The sequence below is a fragment of the Malus sylvestris genome, chromosome 3 (genome assembly GCF_916048215.2).
Source record: "Malus sylvestris chromosome 3, drMalSylv7.2, whole genome shotgun sequence".
NCBI classification, from domain to species: domain Eukaryota; kingdom Viridiplantae; phylum Streptophyta; class Magnoliopsida; order Rosales; family Rosaceae; genus Malus; species Malus sylvestris.
The window spans coordinates 33,157,516-33,177,425 of NC_062262.1; the positions used below are offsets into that span (position 1 = coordinate 33,157,516).

The window sequence follows — 19,910 nt, forward strand, 5'->3', positions numbered from 1 at the left end:
CGGCTCTGATCAACCACAAAACTTCACTAAACTTAGTCATCTAATATGTCAAAATGAAGCCTAAGAAACAAGGAATCGAAATATACCATTGGATTCCTCGACCGTGGCCGGAGTTGACCCAAAAACAACTTAAAATCGTCGAAGAACTGGGAAATTTCCCACTCACACCATTTATGTACCAAAACCCCTGCCAAAAACATTAGAAAAAGCTAGAATTACATACCAAAACATGATCCACTAAGTTTTAAGTTGTTTTCGAGACTCACCATCGTCAGAAAATTAACCTACCAAAACTGGGCTCGGGTGTACGGCGTGTATTCGATATCTGAGCTTCGTTTTTTATTTTTTGGTTTAAATCGAGGAGGGGGACAAGGTATGCATGTTAGTGGTGTTAAGATTAGGTGGTGGTGGCGATCTCAGCCTCACAGCCGATAAATGTTGCAGAGGGATAAACATATTCGAGAGAGAGTGAGGGAGAGAGAGAACTGGGAGAGATGAGAACAATAGAGGTTTCCAGAGAGCCGAGAGGAAGACACGTGGCAAGAGAGAAGTGGAGAGTTATGAGATGTGGACCCCGTGACCAAAATAAATTATTAAAATATTAGAAATATCCTCCAAATAATATTATAATAATAATATAATAAGATATCATTAAAATAACAATATAATAATATATGAAAAATATATAAAATATAAAATATTAATTCTATACAAAAGTTATTTTTGAATTTGTAGTTCCATAAAACCTCCGTCGTAGTTCCGATTTCAATTCCGCTTGCGTCTACGCATTTCTACCGTCGAGTACTTTGAGAATACGGTAAAATAATAGCTCATACACGTCACGAAATGACAGTCAACAATCTAGCCTCAAGGGGCATTTTCGTCAATTCACCCTTTTAAAATTAATAAAATCGTAAAATTAATGACGGGTTGTTACAACGTTAGTCGGGAATTTGTAGAACAGTGGTCATTACCAATATGCGTATTGCAATACGAGTAGACGATATAGTTAATATGTAAGTACTAAGGATATAATGTTGATATATAAAACTATGCACTATAAAGCAAGCAAATTAGTAATAAAATATCATATGACTGTGTGATAATTGAAAAATCGTCAACAGGAGAAATCGAGAGTAAGTAATTGGAAAAATCTTATAATCAAAGTATTCAATTTCAACCGTTGATTAAGACTCGAGGCCTCACTTCTAGAAAATTTCCATGTTTTGAATGGAGAAAATATTCACATGCATGCTGTTTGTTTGACAATTTCAATTAAATTAAAAAAGAATTATTTAGCTACTTTCTTCGCCTACTTATAACGTGAAAGCGACGCAGACAATTCCAACACTCCAGGCCAGCTCAAAAATACCATTCTTTGTTCCACATATAGCAAACAACTTTCTCAGCTGCCAAACGGAAAGTTAACTTGTTTTTCTCTCAGCTTTTGATCCAAAAAAATGGCAGATGCATTGACAGAAGGTCAAATTGCTGAGTTCCAGGAAGCCTTTTGCCTCATTGACAAGGATTCAGATGGTAAGTTCTTATCAGTTCACGTTTAATCATATTACTTTAGGTATGTTTTCGTTAAGTGATTCTTCTCGACTGGGGACGGGAGTTCCTACAATCGTATACATCGATTCCTCTCGTGTTTATCCATCACGTGCTTTCATGCTCAATTCGATGAGTTGCTTGAGTTTTTTATTGAGTCTTTATTTGTAGGACTTATTAGCTTGGAAGAACTAGCAACAGTGATCCAGTCACTGGATCAACGTCCTACAAAAGAAGAAATCCAAGACATGATAAGTGAGATTGGTGCTGATGGAAATGGGACCATAGATTTTGAAGAGTTTTTGAATATTATGTCAAGAAAGATGAAGGTAATTAAGCTCTATAATATCAAATTGTTAGAACTAATTGTGTTAATTAAGATTTTGGAACCAGTTTAATTGAAGAAGATTGTATTGCAGGAAAATGTTGCTGAGGAGCTCAAAGAAGCCTTCAAAGTATTTGACAGAGACCAAGACGGCTACATTTCAGCCTCTGAGGTACACATAAAATTATAGTTTACTTTAGTTTTATTTGGCCCAATTGGCAACCCGACCTTTTAAATCCCAACTGATGTGTCAGAATAGGGTTTCTTCATGTTCGGATTTACTCTAAACTTCATTTATTTGCGATCAATAAACAACTGTCATGTTATGTATCACATCAGTTGGTATAAAAAATTTGGGATAACAGATGATGCTTGAAATGTTACTCATGTCTCTATGTACTTGTTTTGTTCTTTTATAGCTGAGACAAGTGATGATAAATTTAGGAGAAAGACTGACTGACGAAGAGGCTGAACAAATGATCAGAGAAGCTGATTTAGATGGTGATGGTCTAGTTAGCTATGAAGAATTTGCAAGGATGATGATGCTCAGTTGATCTTTTCCTCCTTTCTTAACCATGTTACTAGAAATAGAAAAATTGATAAAATTAAATCATGTGTTTAATCCTTATACTCATTCATTAGGAAGCCGAGGTGGCATTTGACTTTTATTGATCACAACTTAATTTGTTTAGAATTTTTTAAATTACAGCTATATTATTTGGTATTCGGCGTATTCACACCTAAGTTTGAATTTTCCTTAATTTATAATAGATCGTAGTATCAATTCTACAAAAAAAATGTATGCCTAAAAATAAATAAATAAAAAGAAGATAATTTATTTATTAAAAAAAACCTACATTGTGTAATTGGACCCTGAATCCAAGCATAATTGAGCTTTAAGAAAATGAAGCTCCTTTTTGCTAAAATTGTTTTCAATTTTCAATCGAAAAACGTTTTAAATAAAAAAATATTTTCAAACGAGTCAATTTTATTATATTTTTCAGTTGGAACTCACACCACAAACAATATCATTTTTCACTTTCTCAAGTACGGCTTCTAAAAAGGGTAGCTCACACGTGTCGGAATACAACAGCTTTGCGCTAAATCTCTAACCTCCGCTGGCGCCTGCTTTTCTTCTCTCTCAAATCTCAACCCTAAAAATGGCGGCTTCGGAATCGAACCATATCGACGAGCATTCAGCCGCTGCAACAACCATACAATTCGACCGTCCGGTCCCATTACTCCGCGGACCAGTTCGGGCAAGCCCAACCGACGACCCGTCCTCCGGTCCGTACGTCCTGGCGTTTCGAGACCCAAAAGCTTGGGCAAACGCGTACAGAGCATGCAAGTCCAAGATGATGGAGCAGTGCGTGGCCGGCGCAAGGATCGGATGCGCCATCAGCGGATCGGAGAAGTGTAAGCCCCCGTGGTGGCGAGCTCTGATTGGTCAGAAAGCGCCGGACTTCAAAGAGAGGGAGCAGTGCGAGGAGAGAGAAATGGAGGGTTGTTTGACGGCGGCAAAAGAGAAGTGCGGCGGGTTTGCGAAGGAGAAGTGCTTGAAGTCCTTCAGAGAAGCGAGGATTGCAGGCGTGAATGTGAAACAGGCTGAGAGATTGGTGTGCTGGGGGACTGTGGCGGATCGGAGTACGTGGGTCAATTTGATTGGATTGGAAAAATTGGGGATTTCGGGTTCAACGACGAATTATAGGGCTGGTGAGTTGTTTGGTTCGGATAGTGAGGTTGATGGAGTTTTGGGCGGTGAGAATTTGGCACTGAAGGTGTGAGATTTTGGAAAATGGAGGTGAAAGTTGGTGCATTTGTGACGAAATTTTGGACGAAATTGTTGCTGATGAAGTGGGATTGTGCAAAAGGTATGTTCGGTTGAACTCTGCTTCTTTGATTTAACATGGAAAAAGTAAAAAAGTTTCAATGCATTTCTGCATTTAGTGTTCGAAACTTGGGAGTATAATATGATTGTGTTATAGTATCGGATGAGCTTCGTATGATTTTGGTTTCGGATAGGAATTTTTGTACAGGTTCAAGTTCTATTTAGTTATAACTAGTAAGAATTCGATGGCAGTCATTTGAGTAGAAAGCATATGTTAATCTGATTGGTCATTGTGTTAAGAAACATTTGGTTGTGCAACTATGTGGTAAATTTTGCCTCGTACTGCAGTTTTCACTTTGCTTGATATATTTTGTTTAGATTGTCAAATCTGGTATATATCTGATATGGGTTTGCTGCAATGCTAAAACTACGGGCTGCATCTATCGTCAGTACTTGCGTGAATAGGGTACCAATTAGTAGTGATTCTCTTGGTGGATTTAAATCTATCTTTGCCCTTCTCTTGACTACATCCTTACTGTGAAATTGATTTAATGGAGTTTGAATGCACAATGTTCTTAGGGTGGTACTGCATTCAGTTTACACGGATGGCACTCAGGGCTCATTGGGTCGAAAGAGCCCAAATTAAACCCTCATTTTTAGTACTAACTTTGACCTTGGTTGAACATCAATACAAACAAACTTTAGGCCCAAATATTAAACAGTTTAGGGCATCTTGTACCTCATAACTGCATGTTCTTGGGGATATATGATTATGGACTATCCTTGTGAAGTCCTTCTCCATAGACTTTCTGAATTTTTATCTTTAACATTGCACATAGCTATCTGAAAAAAATCAATTTCTTTTGTAAATTAATTTAACTCTATAGACTTTTTTTATTGGGAGCAGCCTCTCCATAAATGGGGGTAAGGTTAGCCGACATTCACCTCTCCCAAACCCTGCGTAAAGCGGGAGCCTTGTGCACAGGGTACGACCTTAGACTTTTTTTATTGGGGTGTGATATCCACACACCCCTTTTTACTTCTCTCTCACCCTTTTAATTTTCGGCTGTCGGATATGATGAATTGAAGAAGGTGACAGAAATTAACAAGGGTTGTGGGAGAAGTAAAAAGGGGTGTGTGGATAGTACACCCCTTTTTGTTTGTAAGGGTTTACCTTTGATATAGGCAAATAGTTTCTTGAAATTATCATTTTCATTTATAAAATAAATTAACTACATTGATTTTTGGCACACGTAGGATTTTAAACTTTAATATATGCCGGATAGTTATAGAAACAATTATTTTTCCTCAAAAATAAACTTAGCTATGTATTTTAGAAACTTGTTTGGTTTTGGTATGTTTGACATTTAAAATTTATGAAAATATTTATAAAGCCAAGAACTTCTTTTGACTGCATCCTTACTGTGAAATTGATTTAATGGAGTTTGAATGCACAATGTTCTTAGGGGGGTACTGCATTCAGTTTACATGGATGGCACTCAGGGCTCATTGGTCCGAAAGAGCCCAAATTAAACCCTCATTTTAAGTACTAACTTTGACCTAGGTTGAACATCAATACAAACAAAAAACTTTAGGCCCAAATATTAAACAGTTTAGGACATCTTGTATGTAACATCCCACATTGCCCAGGGGAGTGGATCCTGTAAGCCTTATATGTATATTCCCATCTTTACCTAGCACGAGGCCTTTTGGGAGCTCACTGGCTTCGGGTTCCATCAGAACTCCAAAGTTAAGCAAGTTACCGCGAGATCAATCCCATGATGGGTGATCCACTGGAAAGTTGTCGTGTGAGTTCCCAGACACAAAACCGTGAGGGCGTGGTCGGGGTCCAAAGCGGACAATATCGTGCTACAATGGAGTCGAGCTCGGGATGTGGTGGGGGTCCAGCCCGGGATGTGACAATTTGGTATAAGAGCCAATCCATGGCCAGATGTGTGTCGACGAGGACGTCGGGCCCCTAAGGGGGGTGGATTGTAACATCCCACATCGTCCAGGGGAGTGGATCATGTAAGCTTTATATGTATATTCCCATCTCTACCTAGCACGAGGCCTTTTGGGAGCTTACTGATTTCGGGTTCCATCAAAACTTCGAAGTTAAGCAAGTTCCCGCGAGAGCAATCCCATGATGGGTGACCCGCTGGGAAGTTCTCGTCTGAGTTCCCAGAAACAAAACTGTGAGGGCGTGGTCGGGGCTCAAAGCAGACAATATCGTGCTATGGTGAAGTCGTGCCCGGGATATGGTAGAGGCCCAGGCCGGGATGTGACATTGTACCTCATAACTGCATGTTTTTGGGGATATGTGATTTTGGACTATCCTTGTGAAGTCATTCTGCATAGACTTTCTGAATTTTTATCTTTAACATTGCACATAGCTATCTATAAAGAATCAATTTCTTATGTAAATTAATTTAACTCTATAGACTTTTTTTATTTATAAGGGTTTACCTTTGATATAGGCAAATAGTTTCTTGAAAGTATCATTTTCATTTATAAAATAAATTAACTACGTTGATTTTTGGCACACGTAGGATTTTAAACTTTAATATATGAAGGATAGTTATACAAACAATTATTTTGTTTTTAAAATAAACTTAGCTATGTATTTTAGAAACTTATTTGGTTTTGGTATGTTTGACATTAAAAATTTATGAAAATATTTATAAGCAAGAACTTCTGTGATATTACATGCTTCACCAAACTATATAACTTAATGCTTTTAAAAATATAACTGTCAACTTACACTATCTAATTTGCTACTTGATGTTGTGGTTTTTTCCTTGTGTTTCTGCACCACTAAGTTTGGTGGATTCACATGAAACACGGAAATAACTACAAGCTGTTTGGCGAGGAAATTTCTGCTTCATTTATGTGCTGACACGAACTGGATTTGTTATGGTCTCCGAAATAATAAAAGAAAATGGCAGTAGAGAATTCATACAAGCTATTTAGCGAAGAAATTTCTGCTTCGTTCATGTGCTGACACAATATCAAACTGGATTTGTTATGGTCTCCGAAATATTAATAAAAATGGCAGTAGAGTGTTCACACAATTTCATCAGACAATAATGTATGGAAACGTACTGTCAATTTCTTACCTTGTGACCAAGTTTGTGCTAATGCTATTTCATCTTGTGATCAATTTTGTAGTAATGATATCTCGTCTTGTGATCAAAATTTGTCATAATGATATCTTATCTCGTGATCAAATATTTAGAAAAGGGAAGTGCTATTTGTGCAACGGACGAATATCATTAGAGCTTTGATGGTGACCGCTGGCACAAATTGCACTCCCCTTACAATACGCATATGACAAAAACCAACATCATAAGTTGTGCATGGAATATTATACGTATAAAACTCTACATTTGCCTTACTGAGACTTGTGCATGTAGAACTGAACAGGTTAATGGGTGACCTTGTTGGATTTAAATCTATCTTGCCCTTCTCTTGACTGCATCCTTACTTTGTAACTGATTTAATCAAGCTTGAATGCACAATGTTCTTAGGGTGTTACTGCATTCAGTTTACACGGATGGCACTCGGGGTTCCGAAAGAGCCGAAACTAAACCCTCATTTTAAGTACTAACTTTGACCTAGGTTGAACATCAATACAGACCAACAACTTTAGACCCAAACATTAAACAGTTTAAGGCATCTTGTACCTCATAACTACATGTTCTAGGGGATATATGATTTTGGACTATCCTTGTGAAGTCATTCTGCATGGACTTTCTGCTTATGAATTTTTATCTTTATAACGTTGTACATATCTGAAAAGAATCAATTTCTTTTGTAAATTAATTAAGATCAATAGACTTTATTACCTTGGATATAGGCAAATGGTTTCTTGAAAGCATCATTTTCCTTTATAAAATAAATTAACTACGTTGATTTTCAGCATACGTAGGATTTTAAACTTTAATCTATGCAGGATAGTTATACAAACAATTATTTTGCTTTTAAAAATAAACTTAGCTATGTATTTTAGAAACTTATTTGGTTTTGGTATGTTTGACATTAAAAATTTATGAAAATATTTATAAAGCCAAGAACTTCTTCGAACTTACATGCTTCACCAAAATGCATAACTTAGATGCTTTGAAAATTATAATTTAGTCAACTTAGCTGTGGTTGTTTCCTTGCATTTCTGCACCCCCAGGTTTGGTGGATTCACATGAAACGCAGAAATTGGTACAAGTTATTTAACTAGGAAATTTCTGCTTCATTTACATGCTGACACAATATCAAACTGGATTTGTTATGGTCTCCGAAATAATAAAAGAAAATGGCAGTAGAGTGTTTGCACAAGTTCATACACACAAATTTTTATGCTCACAAGATACCGACATAGTAATATCTTATCTCGTGATCAAAATTTGTCGTAGTGATATCTTATCTCGTGAATGAATACGTAGTAAAGGGAGTGCTATTTGCACACAGGACGAACATCACAAGAGCTTTGATGGTGACCAGTAGCGCAAATTGCGTTCCCTTTACAGTACGTTGTATGGTTAAAAACAATATCATAAGCTGTGCATGGAATATTATACGTATAAAACTCTGCATTTTCCTTACAGGTCATTTTTAAACCAATGGAACACCCAATGAGGACGGTTCAACATACCCCATTGACATCACGGATGTTGTTGTCATCGTCGGTGCAACCGAAGCACACGGTACGGCCGCGGCAAGGACGTAATTTAAAAAGAGAAAAGCATTGAGTGAGTGGAAGTTGCTAGGAAGTTGCAGCGACGGCCTTGTGGGGGATTTCTGCCGTTAAAGAAAGATCAACTTGGTTTTGGTCAATGTCGTGATTAATGAGGTAGGCCATTTAGTCGTGGAAAGCTCTTCCACCATTGACGATTGGAAACCACCAGGAAATTGCGTTTGTCATGCAATTTGTCCAAGTGGTGATTCCTGTGATCAAGTACTGCCTTTTTTTCTGAAAAGAAAAAGATTTTTCTGGACCAACTGTAGAGACTGAAGATAGGATTCGATGTGGAAATGGCAAGTTGGAGAAAGTGGTATCCGATGGATGAGAATTTGTTTGAGGAAATTGTAGCGATTTCTGCACACTTATTTTCTTCTTTCGCACACTTATATTTCTGGCTATTGAATTAAATTAAATAAAATGAGAGTTGAGGGACATAAATAAACATGGTGGTCTAAAAGGAGAAAATTCGTTTTGGGCCAAATTTCCTCAAGAAATTGAGCCAACGTGCCCAATTTGTGCACATCCACACAGCTTCGACGTGCATGGCACGGGACAAAGCATCAGCACTGGCTCCAGGAGCTGACGCCTTTGCTGGCCACTTGCAACGAGCCCAATGACTTTTTCTTTTGAATTTGACAATTATAAAAATTGGGTTATTGGTTGATACAACGGTTCAGATTCAAACTGGTTTTTAAATCAAAGTTATAATTCCATTACATCAAACAACAGAGATTGAACATCAGCAAATTTAATGGTAAAAGAAGATATGATGGCCCAAAATTAAAAAATTATTTAAATCAAATTTTACCGAAAAACTCTATAAATACATATGAATTTGTTCAAACATATATACAATGCAAATATTTTCATGTGTTTCATATGGGTACAAGGGCTTTTTTATGTTGTTCCATGACTTTCATGTTTCATGTGATGCATATGTTATGAACTTGTGTTTAATAATGGGGTAGCTTGTGTGATTTTTCATTATATATCCAAATTTAACTATTTTTAGTTAAAATGTCTATAAAATCAAATTAGGATGATCTACATGAATTTTATTATTAAAAAGTTACCATAAAAACAATTTTGGCTGAAATCATTTTTTAATAATCTTGGGCTCAAAACTACTGAAGGAGAAAAATTGTTTCTGATTTATGGCTTAAATTTTTCTGGCATAAATTTTTAAGTTTTATCCCACACAACTGCACATGTGTTATTCTTGTCTTTCTGCTTTTATGCCTTTAGCTTTTAGGGCTCGTTTGAGACTGCAACTAAATGCTTTTACTCATAAGGGCTAACCACTTCTATTAGAAACATGTAGAAGTGTTTGTTGAACTATTAAATGCTTCCTAATGAAAACAATTGGAAGTGCTTTCTTAAGAAGCATATGTATGCGCTTCTCCAAAAAGTATTTTTACAACCCAAAAGTTTTTTATTGTGAGAAAATACTTTTATCCTTTCTACAAGTAACCACAAACCGGCCTTTAATTGAAAAATATATGCTCAAAGATGTGATGCATTAGCAAAAGAAAAGAAGCTGCTATAAAAAGCCTGTTGGCATGGTAGAAAAGTCATTGTATACTTTTCAAAGGGCATTTTCTTTAATATTTTCGTGAGATACATCGAGTTTGCGTCTGTTTTTGGAAGGCCAATAACAACTATTTAAAAACAAATGATGTGCAAATTACATTGCTTTGGCGCTGCCACATTACTTGTCGGACGTCAAAGACAATCGTAATCAGCCGCCTTAGCAATATCATTTGAGAAGAAACATAAAAAATTATAAAAATGACTATAGTTTTTTTTTTTTGTCAAACGATAGATTTTATTAGATTAGATGTTAAATTAACTATCTACGGGGTTTGAACTCATGTCGTCATGCAAAAATTTAACACATTTTCACTACTGTGGTAAATGACCACTTGCAAAAATGACCGTAGTTGAAATACCAAAATGTGAGATAAATTAATTCATTTAGTCCCACAAAAAAAACTAAATTCATTTATTTTATTTGGGTTGTTGTATTTTATGCATATTGCAAAAGGAGGAAAAATAAATGAATTTAATGTAAATAAATAAAAGCATTGGTGAATGATCCAAGTCCGGCTTGGCGGCAGTTCTTTTCAAAAACCGTACACAAAGCAAGGACAAAAATGTACGGACAAAAATGTACGTACAAATGTTGGTTGTTACAACTAACAGCGGCTCCTCTAATTTAAAACTGTCATTAGCTGAATTAAACACTTGATATTTAATGTCGGACTCGAACCTTTCCCATTTGGGTGTCATAATTTGAAGGGATATTTGAACAAAAGGTTGGCTAGGAAATAAAATACCATAGATCGGCAACGGTTTTTTATGTTTTCTTTTGATTTGTGTTGATTAAAGTTCAGAGAACTTTAACGAAAAGCACCTGGTACTGTTCACTTTAACGAAAAATCATATTTTTACACTAAAAGGTCAATCCTGTTACTATTTACTTTACCCTTTATTTTGTCCTTATCATTCAAACTCAAAGTTTTCAAATCATTTTCATTAGTTTTCCTTAAAGTTTAATGTATACTTGTGGGTCGCTTCAGGGCAAAAGGCTTCAAACCTAAGTATCCGACAAATCCAAACGTACTACTAGACATGAGATAGTTGGTAATGAATTGCTCATTTTAAGATAATTTTCTTTTAAAGCCGATTTAAAAAAAAATAAAAACGATGAAATTTGGCAATCTATTTGCTATTGTGTTCATAAACATTCAAGACATGCAAACTTGTGGGTCATCTCCGGCCAAAAGGAGGGTTCAAACTTCAGCGTCGGCAAATTCGTACACAATAATTGACTAAGAGCTAACAATGACGAGTTTTGAATGATAACAAGTGGCACAATAGTAAAAGGGTGCGAATTATGGCTTCCCAATAAACAAAAAAATGTGGAAGATTCTGGATTCAATGTTTCGAGTTGATGAGTCTGCTTGATTGTGATCACGGATAAGGTAAAATTTCTCATAGCCTCTTTAGGCCCGAAAGAAGTGAGTAATTGTGGCTTGCTACCAGTTGTCCCCTTTTTGCTGTTAAAAGAAAAAAAAAACACACAATGATGAGTTTGGAAATGAATAGACGGACAATGAAAACAATTAAGATGAGAATAGTCAAAGTCACATTTTTGAGAAATTTTTAACACGTGTCATTATACAAGTGAAAAGACATTTAAAAAATAAAAATTTCTTCCAATTATTTAATAATAACTGGTGTATCATTTCGTGTTCCGAACACACTGAATTTTTTTTCACATTTTCCATTTTATGGGGTCAAGTAGTCAATAAAGTAGTCAGGAAAAAAAAAAAGACAACCCACGTTGCGGACCTTTCAAATATTCAAAAAAGATATAAATAAATAAACATCCACGTCAACTTCTATGTCTCAATGTGACCCTGTTCATAACACAACATTTCCAACAATCTTTCCAGTTATTTCCCTCTCTATTTCTATTTGATAGATTTCTCTGAGATAATCTTAATGCTCATTTGGATGTCCTTTTAAAATTACTAAAAGTATTTTTAGTGAAAATGTTTTTGGAACTAATCCTTAATAAAAATGCAAGTAAATTCTGGAAAAACACTTAAAATGGTTCCTGAAAGAAGCACATAACTGGTGCTTCTTGTAGAAAACACTGTAAGTGTTTTTGGAACTAAATTTTCTTTTCTTCTAAAAACGCTTTCAATCATTTTAAAAACATATTCAAACCAGTCCTTAATAATTTCGTTTACATCGAGCTGGGATTTTTTTTGTCGATGTCTTTAGTGGGGACCCAAGTCATTCTTTAATAGGGAAAGTGATCATCTATGGATCTTTTCCATTAAATCCACTAAGTTTAGGAATCTGGGTTGTTGAAATTTGATCCAATGACTACAAATAGGGGACCTTTTAAAAGTTATAATAATTGTGACCGTTTGATCAAATTTCAACGATCCGAATCTTCAAACTTAGTGAATTTGGTGGAAGAGATTCGGAGAGGATTCTTTTCCGTTTAATAGTTGATTTTTCTTCAATTTCCCCAAAGACAAAACTGGCAATTCCGTCATTTGAGTTGAATTGAGTGCTTTCCATTTCACAGAGCAATTACAAAAGAAGACTATCGACTCGGCTTTTAGCCAAAATGTTCGTTTAGCATAACTTTTTACTTTGATTTTTAATTTTTAAAATCGATAGAAATAATTTTTGAGATTGTCCATTGTCAATTATTTTAATCATTCTGTAAAAAAATTTCGGTTAAATTGAAAAACCACTAGTTCCAGTAGAGGGGTTGATTTGACAAAATACCCTCAATTTAACCGATATTTTTCAGAGAAGAACCAAAATGATTACTATAGACAACCTCATAGTTCTATTGATTTTAAATCTCAAAAACCACAGTCAGGAGTTATGCTAATTTCAATGAACATTTTATTTAAAAAGCCTACCGATTCTAATGATATTTCTCTTTACAAGTTTTTTACAGTTTAACACATAGGTATAAACTTGTTTTATTTTTTATTTTTATGAATAAATAACTTCAGTATTCGTCAGCTTGTAAAGGCAAGGACTCTTTACTTACTCGTAATAAGACGTCTCTCAAAAAAACAAAAAAAAAAAAAAAATGAAGACACTAGACCCCAGGTGTTTTGGTCTTTCTAAGAGTTGCCCTGACTATATACAATCATAACAAAGTTTCCCTCTCTTGCAGGTTTGCAGGAATTTTCTCCTTACTGAGAGAAAAACTTGTGTTGAAGCAGCCAATATGTTATCCTTTGGTCACACTCAACCATGTACTAGTCCCACCCAGCATAACAACTTCTCTAGTCGCTGCCAAAATTTCTTGTAAAGAGCCAAACAGTATTAAAAACCTGCTCTATTTTTTTAATGGTTTGAGCAAGAACATTGTATTGACCAAATAAACGTGCTATTGCTGCTTGACAATTTTTGCCGACATGGTACATATACTTTCATCTCATTGTTAGCTACCCTTTTTTGCTTATAAATACAACCCAACCATTCACTTTAGAATGAACTCTCTTTCTATCAACTAGCTAGGTCTTCTTCCTCCTCCTTACTAATTAACCACTAATCTCTTTCACTCTTAAACTCTTAAGACCTAACAAGAAACATGGTACGCAGCAGCGACACGGCCTACAATTGCGGCCCGTCGCTCCTTGACGACCTTGACGACCTTGACACCGCCCTCCGAGCTAAGAAGAGGTGGCGGATGGCCTTTTTGGCGTTACGTGTTGTCCGTGTTATGCTTGAGCTTCCCAAAGAGATAGTATCCAGGGCAAAAAAGTATGGAGACGTAGAAATTGATCACAACAGTTTTGTGTCCGACGTTGATGATCATGAAGATGCTGGACTTGCAGAAACTGTGAAGGAAAAGAACTTGGCTGCTGCAAAAAGGTACTTGCATTCAAACAGTAAACCTAATATTTTCATAAGAAGAATGATAAGTACAACTAAGCTGAATTTTCAACACGCTTTTCCTGTTGACCTAAATATTAAACTTATTTAGTGGGTGGTGTATCATTGTCCGCAACGTGTTTATTTATTTGGAACAAGAAATGAAGGAGAGCCGTGTTATTGCACTTTCAATCAAGTCATTTCATTATTAATTGCACTAACAAGGGAATCCAAAGTCATGTGGACCTAAGGGCTCACTCGAAGATACTTTTAAAATGATCAAAAACATTTTTAGTGAAAATATTTTTGAAATTAATATTTGATAAAAATCCAACTGAATCTTGCAAAAACACTTAAAGTGTTTCTAGCAAACAGTAAACATCTGATGCTTATAAAAAAACATTTAAAGTGCTTTCATTCATTTTGAAAACACTTCTAAACGAATTGTAATAATTTGTACCAAAGTTATCTTTCACCTGTTTATATTACCTTTGGTTGGGGTGAGTAAATAATCAAAATGGCTTGATTCTCATTTCAACATTAGAAAGTAAGTAAACACTTGCACATATTTAGTTCGATTTCGATTTCAGATAGTTAGTAAACACTCAAGTAAATGAATACATCTAATGTAATTTATGTAAAAGATCAGGCACCCTTCACAAAATTTATATCGTACAAACAAGGTGCCAAACTTTAGGGACCAAATTGTTAACTACGTACTTAAACTGCAAGTGTGCGCCTAACACAAACGTTCTGTAAGAAGATTGAAATTTTAATAAAAATTTGGTGTTAGATTACATATTGGTTATAATCTCCCTATCATTAATTCAAATTTACTAATATGTATTTTATTCAATGTCTCCAATTAAATATTTAAATTTATTAGTAATTTATTTTTTGACCAATTTTTTTTTAATTCATTAGTTTTGTTTAGCATTCTTCAAACTTAAAGGACTCAATTAATGTACATAAATATTAGTATTGAAATGTAAATGTATACACCAAAATCTATTATATTGAATTAATGTACCTAAATACCCAAATTTTAATACCAAAATGTATTTATATTGAATAAATGTACCTAAATGTTTGTATCGAAATGTATGTACCAAAATGTATGAACAAAAATGTATTATAATGAATTTAATGTACCTAAATGAAAAAGACAATGTATATCGAAAGATATTGTATAACAAAAATTAGTTATCTAAATGTTTACAACAAAATATGTTATGATTATAATGAAATATAATTAATACATTAAAATTAGGAGGAAAAAGAGAATTAAACATCAAAATATAATTAATAAATGAGGTGATTAATGTATCAATGAACTATAATTAAATTTTGATCTTACTTATGGTCTTAGTCTAAAAGTCATATTTGTCAAGGATTAGAATGAAGTTTCCTATAATTTAACTTCACCCTCAAAAAATTTACAATTTTAAACCTAGAACCATTATTGTACTATCATACTTTTAAGGCTTTTGGATCTCTAAGATTGGTATAAATTCTCACTTTGGTCTCTGAGATTTAAAATCCATAGAAGTTGTCCATGAGATTGTACATTGTTAATCATTTTGATCATTCCATGAAAATCCTCCGTTAAATTGAGGGTAATTTTATCAGATCAACCCTCCCACTTGAACCATTGGTTTCTTCAGTTCAAGGGAGATTTTTCACAAACGGACCAAAGTGGTTGACGGTGGATAATCTCGAAGACAACTTTTATAATTTTTTTAAATCTTAGGACCATTTTCGCTAAAAAAATCTACTTTTAATATGGCATAGCCTACTTTTTATAAAGAATGGTAAAGCCTACTTTTAATAAAGAATTGTAGAGTGAGACAATGGTACAACCATTATTGTAAAGTTTTCCTTCCGTATATCAAGTAATTGAAGCATGATAAAAAAATGTCATTTCATACATAGTAGGAGGACCACCACAAGATAGGGAATTTCCCCATTGCATGCAGTACAAGAAACCTTTTGGCTTGGGTGATTGACCACACAATTGAATGGTAGACATTAAAAAAATCCTACCTAAAGTTTGGAGGGAGCAGCTTTCCATTTCACAAGATAAATACAAATACAATGCTAACGTTGCTCGTGTACACATCAAGTCCTATACTTGTATTGTGTTCGGTTCAGGTCATTCATGTCGTGTCGTATCACACATTGCCTCTTTTTCAATCACCGACTGAATTTGGCTATGAAACAGAGCAAAATACACATGATAATGGAGTTCTTAATTTGTTTCAACTAGGCTCTCTTTCCGACTTTATTTTCTTAACTGTGTGAACTCTTCAAAGTTCTAACTGCTGACAAACCATGTTAACCAGCCGCGATTCGCCTTATGGTTATGGCAAATTGCTCCTCGACATCACCACTACCACCCTCACCAGAGCCAAGATGAGATGGCGCATGGCCTACGCAACAATATATGCTGTTCGGGCCATGCTTTCGCTTCCCAAAGAGCTTCTAAACAAGAAAAACAACTACAAAAAGGACTCCGAGATTTTGCACTCTTATTCTTACACTGCACTGGATGTGAAACCAAGCACTTCCCACCAAGAAATCATTACTGAAACTGATCGGTGCAGTTTTCTCCCCAACACTGTATTTGATCATGTAGGACTTGTACGAGTGGTGAAGGATAAAGACTTGGGCGCTCTGAACCAGTTTGGAGGAGTTATCGGCGTCAGCACTTATCTCAAAACAAACCCTGAAAATGGCATCCCTGGAAATGAGCTAGAAGTCAACGAAAGGCGTGAAATCTTTGGTTCAAATACCTACCACAAGCAGCCTCCAAAAGGGTTGTTCTATTTTGTGCTGGACGCTTTGAAAGATACAACAATTCTGATTCTCTGTGTCTGTGCGGCGCTTTCTCTCGGATTTGGAATCAAAGAGCATGGGGCGAAGGAAGGCTGGTACGAGGGAGGAAGCATCTTTGTTGCTGTATTCATTGTCATTGTTGTCTCAGCTCTCAGTAACTTTAGACAAGAATTACAGTTCGACAAATTGTCTAAAATCAGTAGCAACATCAAAGTTGAGGTATTTAGAGACAAACAGAGACAAGAAATCTCCATCTTCGATATTGTAGTTGGAGATGTTGTGGTTCTGAACATGGGAGATCAAATACCTGCAGATGGATTGTTCCTAGATGGGTATTCCTTACAAGTGGACGAGTCAAGCATGACGGGAGAGAGTGACCATGTTGAAGTTGATTCTACCAAGAACCCCTTCCTGTTCTCCGGTGCAAAGGTGGTAGATGGCCATGCTCGAATGCTCGTCACATCAGTTGGGATGAACACTGCGTGGGGAGAAATGATGAGCTCAATATCGCAGGACTCAAATGAAAGAACACCATTACAAGAAAGGCTTGACAAACTAACCTCTTCTATTGGAAAGGTAGGCCTTGCAGTTGCCTTCCTAGTTCTTGTAGTCTTGTTGATTCGTTATTTCACTGGTAACACAAAAGATGATTATGGAAAAAAGGAGTACAGTGGTAGCAACAAAAATATAGATGGTGTGTTGAGCGGAGTAGTTCGCATTGTTTCCGCTGCAGTCACTATTGTGGTTGTGGCAATCCCAGAAGGTCTGCCGTTGGCCGTCACACTAACACTTGCTTACTCAATGAAAAGAATGATGAATGATCAGGCTATGGTCAGAAAACTACAAGCTTGTGAGACGATGGGATCAGCAACCGTTATTTGTACTGACAAAACAGGAACTTTGACAAAAAATGAAATGGAAGTGACTCAATTTTTTGTTGGCCAAGATCTCATTGAGAAAGATAATTCAATCACATCAATTGTTCGTGAATTATTCCATCAAGGAGTTGGCTTGAACACGACCGGAAGTGTTTACATGCCTCTTTTGGGATCAAAACCCGAAATTTCTGGTAGTCCAACAGAGAAAGCGATTCTCCATTGGGCTGTTTCAGATTTGGGTATGGACATGGAAAAGTTGAAGCCTAGTTATGACATTCTTCATGTTGAAACGTTTAACTCAGATAAGAAACGAAGCGGGGTTCTTATAAAGAAGAAGAATAACACCATCCATGTGCACTGGAAAGGAGCTGCTGAGATGATCGTTGCAATGTGCTCGAGTTATTATGAAACCAACGGGACTGTAAAGTCCTTGGATGAAGATGGTAGGTCAAATATTGAGAAAACAATCCAAGGCATGGCAGCTAGTAGCCTCCGGTGCATTGCTTTTGCTCATGCTCAAATTTCAGAGAAAGAAATTGAATACAGCAACAACAAGAAGGCCCACCCAAGGCTAAAAGAAGATGGATTAATCTTGCTAGGGGTAGTTGGTCTCAAAGATCCATGTCGGCCAGGGGTCACCAAAGCTGTGAAAATATGCATGTCTGCAGGCGTGCAAATTAAAATGATTACCGGAGACAATGTTTTCACAGCTAAAGCTATAGCTACAGAATGTGGAATACTAAAGACTGAGGATGTGGAAAATGGTGATCAAGTGATAGAAGGAGCAGAATTCCGAAACTACACACCGGAAGAGAGAATGAAAAGGGTCGATAGAATTTGCGTGATGGCAAGATCCTCCCCGTTCGACAAGCTATTGATGGTGCAGTGTTTGAAGCAGAAAGGACATGTGGTTGCAGTCACAGGAGATGGCACAAATGATGCACCTGCATTGAAAGAAGCTGATATAGGACTTTCCATGGGAATCCAAGGGACGGAGGTGGCAAAAGAAAGCTCAGACATCATCATCTTGGACGACAACTTCAATTCTGTGGCCACAGTTTTGAGGTGGGGGAGATGTGTTTATAACAATATACAGAAGTTCATCCAGTTTCAACTAACCGTTAATGTCGCAGCTCTAGTAATCAACTTTATCGCCGCAGTTTCAGCTGGTGAAGTTCCCCTAACAGCAGTTCAGTTGCTGTGGGTGAATCTCATCATGGATACACTAGGCGCTCTCGCCCTTGCTACTGAACGGCCAACAGATGAGCTAATGCAGAAGAAACCTGTAGGTCGAACTGCACCACTCATAACCAATATTATGTGGAGAAACCTTTTATGTCAAGCTCTATATCAAATAGCCATCCTCTTAACCTTGCAGTTCAGTGGCGAGTCCATCTTCAATGTCACTGCTGCAGTGAATGATACTTTGATTTTCAACACGTTCGTACTCTGTCAAATTTTCAACGAGTTCAACTCGAGGAGCATGGAGAAGCAGAATGTATTCAAAGGAATTCACAGGAACAAATTGTTTATTGGAATTGTGGTTATAACTATCGTTCTTCAAGTTGTGATGGTGGAGTTCCTGAAGAAGTTTGCAAGCACAGAGAGGTTGACTTTGTGGCAATGGGCAACTTGTGTCGCAATTGCAGCTGTTTCATGGCCAATTGGTTGGATCGTGAAGTGCATACCAGTTCCAGATGAACCGTTCTTCAAAACTATCAAGAGGTCACTCACTAACAAAAGAAATGTGTGAGCATCTCGGACTCCAAGTCTTGGGTTTGGCTCGAGAACCAAGGTCCAGGTTCCGGAGTTCAGGGACCAGGACAAGATGCCGAATACCTGAGCTCAAAGCTCAAAGGCGTGAGCTCAGGGCTCAAGGTCCAAAGTGGAGCTCTAGGCTCTAGGTTTGGGACTCAGCGCTCGGGGTTCACGCTCTACATCCCTAGCTTGGAATCTAGGTTTGAGCATTTGATGCTCGGAGTCAATGCCTACGGCTTGGAGTCTTAGGCTCGAGTGAATTTGTAAATTTGGAATGCTCATTCCCAAACTATATATGTGAACCAAGAAAACGGAATGACCATTCCATAAGGATGCGTAAACCCTAATAATCCAAATGTTACCTAAGATACGGATTATTATGGTGTAAAATAATAAGTTCCAAGATAAGATTCCTTGTATCTGAACTTGTAAGTGTGATGTTTGTAGGAGATGTACAAGAGTGCATAAGCCGAATTTAATCATTTTCTAACTTAAATAAGATTAGTTCATTGTTTATAAAGCACAGGAGCAAGGCGGAGATTAGATAAGATCAGTTACACATGTTTACATTCAAGAATAGGC

The 19,910-nt window shown here is 36.4% G+C and overlaps 3 protein-coding genes across 3 annotated transcripts; all 3 read left to right on the forward strand.

The window, feature by feature from the left end:
• Positions 1-1,358: 1,358 nt before the first annotated feature.
• On the forward strand, positions 1,359-2,600 carry LOC126615941 (calmodulin-like protein 11). The gene is made up of 4 exons (XM_050283872.1): positions 1,359-1,536; positions 1,723-1,880; positions 1,971-2,048; positions 2,296-2,600. Exons 1-4 carry the CDS (start codon positions 1,461-1,463, stop codon positions 2,428-2,430), a joined length of 447 nt encoding a protein of 148 aa, XP_050139829.1. The 5' UTR covers positions 1,359-1,460; the 3' UTR covers positions 2,431-2,600.
• A 348-nt stretch (positions 2,601-2,948) lies between these two features.
• On the forward strand, positions 2,949-8,881 carry LOC126615940 (uncharacterized). Its single transcript, XM_050283871.1, has 2 exons — positions 2,949-3,747; positions 8,303-8,881. Exon 1 carries the CDS (start codon positions 3,037-3,039, stop codon positions 3,658-3,660), a length of 624 nt encoding a protein of 207 aa, XP_050139828.1. The 5' UTR covers positions 2,949-3,036; the 3' UTR covers positions 3,661-3,747; positions 8,303-8,881.
• Positions 8,882-13,193: 4,312 nt separating this feature from the next.
• LOC126615938 (calcium-transporting ATPase 12, plasma membrane-type-like) lies at positions 13,194-19,848 on the forward strand. The gene is made up of 2 exons (XM_050283866.1): positions 13,194-13,857; positions 16,200-19,848. The coding sequence occupies exons 1-2, from the start codon at positions 13,574-13,576 to the stop codon at positions 19,321-19,323; spliced, it is 3,408 nt and encodes a 1,135-aa protein (XP_050139823.1). The 5' UTR covers positions 13,194-13,573; the 3' UTR covers positions 19,324-19,848.
• Positions 19,849-19,910: the final 62 nt, after the last annotated feature.